Consider the following 12847-nt stretch of genomic DNA (forward strand, 5'->3'; position numbering starts at 1 on the left):
TTATATTCAAGATTGTTTTTAAAAATGCCACGTGACTTCATTTGATTTGTTATTTTGACATAACATATGCAAATGTATTACACACATTTAGTATTTTTACTAAGCATCACAAAAATATTCAATGGACATTAATTTTTTAAGATTAGAGTGTCTAATAGAAAACATGGTCTACTAAAGTTTCTATGTGAAATATACAACAACTTTAAGGGGTCATCATTGACTTAAGACAAAATTATATCAGCAAATATAATTTAATAGATTATAACATATTGCATATATTATTCTTCAAATAATAAATATTATCCGCAAGATCGTTATATTTATAGATGTGAAAATATTTAAACACGGTTAATACATGCATAAAATTTAAACTCATGAATAATTCTTGGCTAGATTAAAATGATCTCAATAATGATATTTATATAAACACTCTGTAATTTAAAATAATTATTAGTCAGATATTTGATAATAGTATACATAATATTATTCCTGTGCAGTCTTAATCAAGAAATCTCTTAACAACACACAACAATATTTAAAGGCATCATAATTTTCAAATCAATAAGAGGAGAAAAAAAATCTAAAATATTTCGCATGAATTACATCTGAAAGGTGAGGCTATATGTATAGGTGTTATTTTATGTTCGTTATACAAGAGATCTTCATTTGTGAAAAAATGAAGATCTCTTAATGAACAATGATATCATACTACTCTATATAATTTAATGTAAAAATTAAGTCAAATGAGGTTTCTTAAAGAGAGAACTGTTTGAGAAAACGGAACAACAACTTACTACAAATACTAGATTCTAGAATTGAAAAACAATAGAAAATAACGAAACTAAAAGAGGTCCATTTTTCTATTATTTAAATAGTTAACATAGGAAACTATAAAACTATAATTCTTGACTTCCCACACTAAAAACCTTAAACAGAAGAATGACTATATGACCACATATGTCGACATAGAAACTTGGTGGAGAGGGGAGAAAGATTAATTTCTCTTGTCATTTTCCTCCTATAAGGTGGAAGTAGTAACAATTTAGAGTTGATCAATACCCATGAAAATATCTTCGTTCATGTCTACCTTTTCATCACCATCACCTATGTTATGCACGACCGCAACAACCATTTTGTTTTTGCTCCCGATTTCAAGTGGAGGCTTAGTTCCGATAATTGGAGAAGCAACATCTGTTGAATGCTTAACGCGCTTGGACGAGGATGATGATGCACTAAAGATTGATTCTTTGGGTGAAATATTTATGCCTTTTGGAAGCTTCAGATTGGAATTATTGTTGCAGCTAGCAAGATATCTACGGCTCATGGGTGGATCATGGTTGTGTTCACCGGAATAAGATACCAAGAAAATGTTCTCATCCTTTGAGCTTTTCTCAATTTGTTTCTTTGCTTCACAGTGTTTTGATGTGCTACACTTATAGTAATTCCTGTTATGCCAAATACACAAAATAATAATCAGCTTTATTCAAATATTATAAGTGTATACACCATTAATAATTTTTACTACTTTTTGTTATGAAAATTGAGAATGAAAGAGAACATAACTTTCTATGACATGAAAAAAATGGTGAGAGAGCAAACCTTGGAAATGGGGAACCTTTGATATACTTCTGACCATACTTGCGCCATGCCCATTTGTCATTTGTGAGTTCCTCTTGCGACGATTCATAGGTAAGCATTATGGAGTGGTTTTTCCTGAATCAGAAGCACTAAAATCAAAATTTTGAACATACACGCATAAAACGTAATGAAGTGAGTAGTTACCTTGTTTGAGATTGGGTCAAAGGAGTCTTCATAGATAAAGAAAAATTAGGATGAATATTAGCCCCTATATCCAGTTGTTTTTGTAGATCTATCCATTCTGCTTGTGTTGTAGTTGGTGGCACACATTCCACCGTTGTTCGCGATTGAGGAACGGTTATTTGTTGGATAAATTGAACTGGTGTAATTGAATGTAAGTACAATTGTTGGTTGCTATTTTGGTTTGTTATGATAACCTGATCATATGAACTTTCCTGACGAGCGATTGGAAAATCTAAAGAAAGAATTTCAGATAAACCAGTAAAACTATTCATGCGAGGAGCTAAAGGTCTGTCAAAATAATTCCAAACAAGAGACGCATTCAAACCTAATTTAGGAGATACAACATTGTTAGGTTTATTGATATTACAACTTCTTGCTACTACACCTATATCCCGATTATCATCCCCCATTTTAGATCTATATATAATAATATCTAGTTAAATGCAAAAAGTGAAAATGAGTTTATAGGATAAACTAATGATATTTTCTATAAAAGCATAGCTGAAAAGAGGATTCAAAGAGGGGGATGACTTATGGAGGAAGTAGATTAGCAAGAGGAACGTTTTAGTGAGTAAGAAATTATAAAACAAAGTATGGGATGAAGAAAGTGAAGCTACTTCACAACTTAAATAGAGAAAAATAAAAGCGTATCTACCTACCACGCATTCCCACATTTACTTTTTAGTTAATGAAAAGTAAATAATTTTTTTCTATTTTAGAGTGCATGAGGTAGGCGACAAAGTAGTATTCAAAGATAATTTATGCGATACAAGAAAAGTCAAATAAAATTTATGTACCCTTTTTTTTTAGATTATACATATCATATGATATACACGAAACTAATCAAAGTCTATGATATGACTCGAAATTTATCGTGTTGACGCTTACCATAACCCTTTTTTTAGGCAAGCCAAAAGACCTAAATTTAAAAAACATAAGAATATAACGATAAATAGAAAGAGGAAACAAGAATAAAGATACAAAATAGGGCCATAAAATAGAAAATAAACATGATATACAATGTATAAAAGATGCCTGAAAATGACAAAGAACGACAAAGTAACATAAGAACTAAATCTCCAAACCTGGTGTCACTAGAACATGAAGAACTAAATATAGAAACTCTATATAAATATGGACTAACTAATAAAAATGCAAAACAAAAGTCAGTAAAAAATAGAAAAAGCAGCAAGTCTTCGGACACTAGGAACTCACCATGATCCGAGTCAGTGACGATCACGAGGGATTGAACGCTACATGAGAGTGGCTCCTACTTGTAATTCTGTCAGAAAAAGATACATAAATGTAGTATAAGTACTACATCATAGTTTCATCAATAGGTATCATGAGTCGACGGAACTCAAAAAGATGAAATATATTAACAGAAGTGATATACCTTTAGTTTAAAGTATTTTTGGTGTGTTTCACTTAGAGTTTGTATGTGTCTTGGGATATTTTGTTTTTGGAAATAATGGTTCTATAAAATTCTTGTAGGAAATTTGTTCGGATGCGGTGGACTGAGATAAGAGTTGAAAATTATATAAGTGGCCAGTGACGGAGCCAACCATAGACAGTTGGTTCTTTTATGGGCCATAGGTGATGCATCATAGATGATTGTTCAAAGAATTTTAACAAAGTGTGGGAAAGGGAGGCTATCAATGACCCATAGATCGAATGATAGACAGTCCTATACATCCGTCATTTGCAATAAGAAATTTGAAGTTCTATTAATTAAAACGTAGAGGCAAGTGATGAAACATAGTCAAGTCCACAGATAATAGGTCCAACCATCTTCTGAAGTCCCTAAAATAATTTCCAAGTGTTTATCCACGAAGGAGACCATGGACAGTAAGTGGATTCACAGTTCGTTACTTCTGTCGTTGATTAAAACCGCGTTTTAGACGTTATTTCTCTATTTTGTTTCCTACTTGGTTTAGGATTTGTGTACTATAAATATTAGTTGTTATTCTTTTAAGATTTCATTTTTCATGTATTCTCATTGTAAGATCATGAATTCTTTTAACCTAATTATGAATTACGAACTCTCAATGACGAGTGACTAAATCCACAATTAGGGTTGTCGGAACTATGAACATATATAGCTTTCAATACATATATCCAAAGGTGTAGATGCATGATGGCATGAAAACTAAAATAATGCCCACAGACAGGACTTACAACGTACGTGTAACGAACCACAATTACACCCTAGAAGTTAGAGCATCCTTGAGTCGCCACACGGAAAATGAGACTTCGCGAAGTCTCACTAAAGCCGCTCATATCATTCATTTCATATTAAAACATAGTAAAATGAGTAAGAATTTAAAACTTTCTTCACACATGAAGAAATATGTCCATAATAATACGCAAGTGGAAGACTTTCATTTAAAACATTAAACATTTACAACATCTCATTGAACCATCTAACCTTTGGAGTATACAACACTTATGATTTAGCCCATACATGACATAAAATAAATACTAAGACATAAAGGAACATGTAGATATTGTCCTCTAAACAATGAGGACTCACCAATAATTTATCTTCAACCCTTAGAAACCTGTCCATCCTCCATGGCATATCAAAACTTCCAATTTCCTACACTTAAGTCAAAAAGGGAAAATAAGGGGTTAGCACATTAGATTGCACTAAGTATGGAAGCCATGCAAAAACCATGAAATTGGTACATTTAGTAAATAACATGTTTTTCATGAATTTTGATTAAAACATCTTACTATAAGCATAAGAACAACATTTAACACCTTATAAACACATAAGAAATTTATCACATTTTTAGGAAAACATTACAGTTAGATAGTTCACTGTTACAGTGAATTGCTTCACTGTTACAGTGAAGCCTATCAACTTTACATAGAATACTCTCTAGCATGTAATTTTCTCACTAAAAGTTATCCTAAGACTCACTTAAGTAAGACAAAGAGAGACCTCCTATACACCCTATCTAGGCAAACCTAAATGATCCTTAAGACCACCTATAGTGAGACATATACACTTACAATGCACCAAACCCATAAAGATGAGTCTTCCTACCAGAGGTGATTCTAAGGTTCACTTGAGTGAGTTGTGAAGCGACCTCGCATACAATCCCTTTCACACACACTTAAGAGATCATATAAATTACCTAGTATAAGATCATTCTCACTAATACAATTGCTTACATATAATATGACATTCTCCCTTTCAAAGGTTATCAAAAGACTTACTTAAGTAAATCAAAAAGATAACGTCCATGATTGACCTCTTCTAAGATTACCTAAGTAATACTTAAGACTACTGAAGTTTGGATCATATCTACATAATCAACCAACTTTCCTAACTAGTGTTATTCTTCACGCTTATCTAGGTAAGATACGAAGTGACCATTCCTATGCCCCCTTCACACCTTAACTAGACATCCCTTAATTATTAAAGATAAGTACTTATTCATTTAACATACTTTGTTAACTTCCGTCATTACATTCATTGATTTATTTAAGAGACATTTCATTACATAAAGGAAATTCAAGTAATAGTTTTAGAAAAGACCTAGGGACTCTTACTAACATTTTCAAAGCCTATTGTGCAATGTCTAGATAGCGTCCTATAACACCACCGTCGATGGTGGTTGTCCCAAAAGTTGCACGCTACCCGTTAAGTCTTGGGGGTGTTTTGTAAATTGACACCAAGTATTTATGACCTTAGGACGTTATTTTTAGGGTTTATTTGTTATATTAAATTGTTATAAACCTAAAGACCTCATTTTAGACCCCTCTTCCTAAAACTCAAAACCCCTCGCTCTTAGAAGACTCTCTCAAGTCATCATGGAATCTAGAAGTCAAGAAGTGCTAGGAGGGGTGTTGGTGGTTTTTTCTTCATCAAAAATGATATTTCTTCAATGTGAGGTATGGTATTCATCCTTGAACTCTCTTCCACTCAAGGAGTTCCTTCTAATGAGTTTTCAACCCTACTTTCTTCTATCTTCAAATCTAAATATGAGTCTTGCATGAAAACGTTTATGATGACTTAATAATGATGTTTCTAATGTTATTGATGATTTTAAAGTTAAAACTTCAGTAAAATCATGTTAAATCTTTCCATCAAATTTTGACTTAAGAAATGGGTTATATGAGCATGAATTGGTAGTCTTTGAGCTTTGGTTTCTTATGGTTATTATTGTTGTTTAGCGACTGACCAAAGAGATAATTTATGATGAATTATTGAATAAAATTTTATAGGTGATGAATGATTGGGTTAAAGGGTAAGTTGGTTATGTTGTTTAGTTTCAATTTGAAAGTGCTCTTGAGTGGTATGGTCCACCTTCTTGGTTGCGATGTTTACCTGAATTGTATGAATGTGAAGTTACTTGTTTATTGTGAATGAGGCCATGAAGGCTTTCTATGTTTAATAATATTATGATAACATTATTCTTGTTAAATGTGTCTTATGAAGCGATTATGTGAAGTAGACTTGAGTGTATGCTTGAATGAAGTTATTCTTGTTATTTGTTTTAAGAAGCTTGTTATGAGAAGTATGATGAGGAGTATGTCTAAAGAACTTATATGATTATATGAATCATGCAAAATATGTGATGAATGAAGTTCTAAGAATGTATAGAAGTTAAATGTAAATGAAGTGAAGCTTATGTGCAAGGTGTGCTCACATGTACACACACACTCACACTTGAATGAATGATTGAAGTTAAGTTAAGTCCTAAAGGGGAGTTTTGGGGTGAACACTCTTCATTTGTTGAGATGAAGTGTTTAGTAGCAACACCACTACATCCCATGAGCTTTCTAAGACAGTTTAGAGGATGAATACCCTTTGTAATTTGAGATATGGTGTTCACTAGTTATCCTTAACCTATAGTCCATAATGTTGAGAATCCGTGGGAAGTTATGCCTAGCACCTAGAGAATATGAAGGAGAGTTGGATTACACTTAGTGAGTTTAGATCTTGTATTCTGATGCACCTCTTTAGATGAGTACTCCTCGTTATTAGAGAATGAGTTACTTAGTAGCAATCTCCTTATCCCTTAAATATGCACCCGCATAGGTGTAGCTATTGGGAAAGCCACGTAAATGCTAAGAAAATGACCTCATTCTAGGCGAGTGAGTATCCCTCATCCGATAGGGGTTAATATCAGGATTCCATGTCTAGATCTCATGGTCTATGTCGGTTAAGCTAATTCCCACAAAAAATTGATTGAACTAAGTCTTCTAAAAGAACGTACTACTTAGGATAGGTGGTGGTATGGGACGCTATCTACTTATTGCACTACGTAGTGCCTTCCGTAGGGGAAGTCTTGGTGGAAAAACTTCTAAAAGAATGTACTACTTAGGGTAGGTGGTGGTATGGGACGCTGTATACTCATTGCACTAAGTAGGCATTCCGAAAGGGAAAACTTTGGTGGTCTATTGGGTGTCTTTTAATGTCTTGCCATTGATTGATGGGCTTGTTTCTCCCGAGTTGAGAAAGCCGAAAGGGGTAGTCTTAATGATTGCTTTGGTGTGTATTGAAGGAGGCATATGCATACTTCCTTCATGTCTTACCTTAGCAAGTCTTAGGATAAATGCTTGAAAATGCTTCACTGTAATGGATTAAATTTGTTCAATGTAAATGGGTGTCTAGGTACTGTAAATTTTTGGAAGTTACTGTAAATGGTCTCTTATGGTTTAAAATTATGGAATCTCTTATCTAAGTGTTAAGTGATGGTTCATATGATCTTTTGTTCCTAAATTCATGAATGTTATACTTATTTGGCATGAAAAGCTATTTTAGTAAAATGTTCTTTTTTACATGTTTTTGCATATTCCATACTTAGTACATTGTTTTGTTTTAATTCCATACTTTTCTATGCTATATAAGTATAGGTTGGAAGCTTTTGAAGATTTGAAGGTGAAGCTTGAGAAAGTTCCTCTCAAGACAAAGTGTGTCCTCAAATATTGTAAGGCATAGTCCTTTTCTTTGTTTTTAAATTAAAGACTTATTATGTATTTATTTTGATGTAAAGGGTCGGGTCCCTAAGATATTATGTCGTGTCTTAAGTTGGCTTGTGACGATGCGATTTCTTAAGTATTTATAAAGAATTCCTTTTTATATTAACCATTTTAAAAAGTTTTAAGTCCTCAGTACTTTTCATGTCTTAGGTAATGAATTATAGTTAAAGGGTTTGTATAAGATCCCAAAGGGTCAAGTATGCCTGGTCACGCAAGAAGGTTCTCCCTAACTTCTAGGGATACTTTCGGGTCGTGACATACTTGGTATAAGAGCATAAGGTTTTTGGGAAATAATTTAATATCTAAAAGTATTACAAGACACGTCTAGTAGTATCTTGGTCATTTGTGTGAGTCGCGACACATCCACGGACAAGAGGCTATAGGACGATAGAGTTTCACATTTTTCAATACTCTTTAGTCGTGCCAAAGAAGTTAACTCTATAATGCCTCTCTCTCTTATGTTCCCTTGTCCGGTGGTCTTCTAGGTGTGATTGCTTTGAGTGGGAGATATTTCTATGTTTGAGGGAGAGAAAAGGTGAGTTTTGATGATGTGATGGTTTTGTGGCTAGAAGAGTAGATATGAAGGTAAGTTTTGAAAAATTGTGATGTGATGCCATTTATTACTAGGTATGATTTATAAGATTCGGGAGTGTTGTGATGAAAAAATTTATGGTGATGTAGTTCTAAGCATGGTAAGAGTTATAATAATTGAATAAAGTGTCTTTGAGAGAAAATGAGTTACCTTGTGATTATGTTCAATAACAGTAGAAATGCTTTAAGGTGTAAATTTGAGAAATGTTGAAGGAATGTGGAGATTTTGTAGGAGTAGAGGGCAACCCTTTTGTGTGGTTAATGTTTGAATATTTGTTCTTGTGATTTGGTAGATGTCGTAGTGTATGCTTACACTAAGATGGAAATGTGGTATGAATATCTAGTAAGGAAGTTTTGTTCCATGAGATTGAGTTAAGTGATGCCTAAGAGTTAAAATAGATGATGTTTGAGAGAGTTTATCAAGGCTTGAATTTGATGTACCGTGGTTTCACGGTACTTTCGCTGCTTTTTCCTTAAGCTTAGTGTGTGTCTAGTCCTTTTTGTTGTAATTTTAATGTATTTTTATCTGTGTTTTGCAGGAAAGTTGTTCAGAACAGAAATGCAGAAGATTGTGCAGAAGAGGTGACCCACGAAGCCATCGACGGCCCATCGTCTCATCGATGGCCCATAGTTGGTGATCATCGACTGGAGGTCCAAACATCTGGAAGCAACTCGGGAAATTCTGACCAAGTGTGGGGCTACAGAAGGATCGACAGTCCGTCGACTGATCGATGGACCATCCTGGAAAACCGTCGATCAGATAAGAGATTAGTCGCAGTACATATGTTGAAGAAATAACTAAGTATGAAACGACAAAGGCATCAACGTACCATAAGTGTATCGACGAATCATGCTGTTGGTCCGTCAATTGGATCAGAGAAGATGCAAGGATGAAGGTTGAAAAAGATACTATGTATTTAGACGCATTTCTGGACAATCTTTCCTTATTTTAAACTCCTTTTAATTTAGGACTTTGTTATTGTAAATAGGGTGAAACACCTCATTTTTGGGGTTAGACTTTTTATTATTTTTTATACTCTTGTTATTGGAAGTTGAACTTTGGATTTTGGGAATTAATTCAAGTTTCCAGAATCGATTCTCAAGATATTTTTGCTCATTCAAGTGTTATTGTTGGATTTTCTTCAAACTTGTCAAAGTAAGTAGATGAATTATTGTTTAACAACCATGAGTTGTGTAGATCTAGGCATGGGCAACTAAATCCACAACTAGGGTTGTGGGAACCATGGGTGAGTAACAACATAAAACTAGCTAAATAACAATTTCAGAATAGATTCTTGCATGTATTGATAATTTTTTCGTTTAGAAGTCTTTTTAACGAGTGCACGCGTTAGAACTTGCCCTATTTGTACTTGCCGGACCAAGGAGGTAGTTAATAGGAAAATAATTATCAACATAGATTTAGTATGCATTATCTAATAGACTAGTTTAATTGGTGCGAAGTAGTAACTTAGCCATACATTGAATATGATGCTTAATATGAGGTAAAAGGTGAGGGTTAGTAATTTAAACACACGTAGCCGGACCAAAGTACGGGGTGAAATTCTCTAGCTGCCGGACCAAGGAATTAAAGAAACATAACTTACCACTTTACATGCAAGACACTATGAAAGAATTGTTATAGCTAGGATTACCGAGTTATGAACCTATGTGGAACACATACACCCTAGTTTCTCTCATCACTTGATAAACATCAAAGTTTTAATCTTGTTACTTGTTTTACATAGAAATAATTGAACAGTTTATTTTCACAAACCCCCCCCTTTTTTAGTTGACTGTTTTCGGAAAGGACTTGACTAAATAGACGTAATCATAGACTAAAGTTAAGTATAAACCATTTTCCTCGTGCGATCGACCCCAACCTAACAATTGGATTCTTTACTTAATAAGACCACTTATACTTCTTTAGGGAAGTATAATTTGAGCGTATCAAATTTTGGCACCGCTGCCGAGGAAAGTGGTTTTTAGATTAATTTTAAGCATAATTACTGAATTTTAGTCAATAATTTCCTAATTTTACTTTGTTTCTTTGTTTTTGTCTCTTTCAAGTCTAGTTTTAGTGTATGCCAAGTACACGAAATCGAGGAGAACCAATGCTTTAATTTGATCAAGAACTGAACTGTACACTCTGCAGAATGAACGATCCACAAAATCCTGCGAATCTTAATGATGGGATCAACCGTCAACTTCCTCTACTGGTTAATGCTCATAACCAAGTGATCCTAGAAAACCTTGATGAGTGTGTTCTGAGGAGACAACCTCCTGCCCCACGCCCTCAAGAGTATTATAGGGTCAATAATAACATTGTTGATTCCGATGTACCTTTTGTCCTACCCCCTCTACCACAAGGTTATTCATTCGTGGTAACTAGTAGCTTGATACAGATGCTCACTGCTAGAAATTTGTTTTCGAGGCTACCATCCGAGGATCCACATGCTCACATCGCCAAAATGAGGTCGGTGTGCAAGATTTGTGTAGGGAGGCCAGACTTGTACATGGATATCATTGGATTTAGGGTATTCCCTCTCTCACTAACGGGAGAGGCCGCAATTTGGTTTACAGAGTTGCCTTATAATTCGATCTATACTTGGGAGCAGTTGAGGGATGTGTTCTTAGCAAGGTATTACCCAGTTTCTAGAAAGCTTAACCACAAAGATAGGGTGAAAAACTTTGTTGCATTGCTTGAGGAGTTAGTATGTAGTTCTTGGGATAGGCTCACCTCATTTGTGATAAGTGTCCCAAACCACCGCATTGATGATGAATCATTAAAATAGTACTTTATAGAGGGCAAGATGAACAATAAGGCGGTACTTGATACTATTGCAGGTGGTTCTTATGGTGAGTACACTTATGCAGAGATCGCAGAAAAGTTGGCGATTATTTCCCTAAACAACAAGGCTTGGAGCACTAGGAAGTCGGACACTAGGAGAAACACCTTTGCGGTGCAAGCTACACACAACCCTGCCGCTGATGAGATTCGTTAGAGATAGCTCAAATGAGGACTGAGCTTGGGTTGGTTTTGAAACATGTCACTGGGGGTGCAGAGAAAGTGAATGCGGTAAATATTTGACTAAGCCACCACCGTCGGTAGATGAATTTTACCATGAGGAAGACTTTTATGTAGTGAATAAGCAGACAGGGGGTTTCCGACCAAACGCCCAAGGATTCAATCAGTTAGATTGGCGCCAAGGTCAAGGAAATCAAGGTCGGAACTATGGCAATTAAAACATAGAGGGTCGCTACGTTCGATATAGAAACTACAACTACGATAACAACTTAAATCGAGGTAACTATGGTAACAAAAATTATCAGAGTGGGCCCTATGTTCCACCTGATAATCGGGAAGTTGCTTCTAGGGATGGTGGAGGTAGTATGGCGCGAGTTGAGGATATGTTCCAAAAGATGATAAGGAGGTTTGATGCTAGTGATGATCACGCCAAAGAGTTGAGAGGTGATTTAGCTAATAGTGGGCAAAAAGCGGATGCACATGCAATCTTAATCAAGCATCTTGAGTTGCAAATGGCCCAACAGTCTTCTACTGTGAACCCATGCAAACCGGGTGCTCTTCCTAGCAATACCGTCCCAAATCTGAAAAATGATGGACATTGTATGGAATTCACTAATCGAGGGGGTAAGGAAACCATTAATCCACCGATGCCGTCTAGCATAGAAGGTGAGGTGAGAAGAGACAATGAGGTAGTGGAAGTTGGTGGTGAGTTGGTACACAAAGCGGGGAAAGTAGCAGAGATACCTTAAAATTCAACTCCCATTCCTAGACCACCACCACCATTGCCGCAAAGGTTGGTGAAAAAGATACCAGTGTTTTATTACTATGTTGAAACAGATTTCCATCAATGTCCCTTTGATTGAAGATCTTTAAAAAATTCCCGATTATGCCAAGTTCATGAAAGATATGGTCACTAAGAAGAGATCGATTAATTTTGAGGATGATGATCGGATGTAACATTGTAGACCTATTACTACAAGGTCTCTTGTGCCAAAGAAAGAATATCCGGGCGCTTTCACAATTCCATGTACAATCGAGTTGTTACACTTTGCTAAAGAATTATGTGATCTTGGGAAAGCATAAATCTCATGCCTCTCTCTATTTACAAGAAGTTAAGTTTGGGTGACCCAAAGCCCACTGTGATGCGGTTACTGATGGCCGATCGAACGGTGAAAAGAAATATTGGGATACTCCACGATGTGTTAGTGAAGGTGGAGTCATTTATATTTCCGACCAACTTTGTGATTCTTGACTGTGAGGTGAACTTTGAGGTGCCTATTATTCTTGGGAGGCCGTTTCTTGCTACCGATCGTGCCTTGGTTGACATGGATAAAGGGAAAATGAAGCGGTTAAACAATGAGGAAGCAAATTTCAACATTTTTAGGTCCATGAGGTAGAGTGGTGAGCGCCAAT

General features: G+C 35.3%; 1 protein-coding gene across 1 annotated transcript; it reads right to left on the bottom strand.

Annotated features, from left to right (window-relative positions):
* Nucleotides 1–918: 918 nt before the first annotated feature.
* Nucleotides 919–2231, bottom strand: LOC107020142 (probable WRKY transcription factor 27). The gene is made up of 3 exons (XM_015220449.2): nt 1783–2231; nt 1600–1713; nt 919–1445 (listed from the first exon to the last, which is right to left on the bottom strand). Exons 1-3 carry the CDS (start codon nt 2229–2231, stop codon nt 1043–1045), a joined length of 966 nt encoding a protein of 321 aa, XP_015075935.1. The 3' UTR covers nt 919–1042.
* Between the last annotated feature and the right edge of the window lie 10616 nt (nt 2232–12847).

Source organism: Solanum pennellii, chromosome 5, assembly GCF_001406875.1.
Source record: "Solanum pennellii chromosome 5, SPENNV200".
NCBI lineage: Eukaryota > Viridiplantae > Streptophyta > Magnoliopsida > Solanales > Solanaceae > Solanum > Solanum pennellii.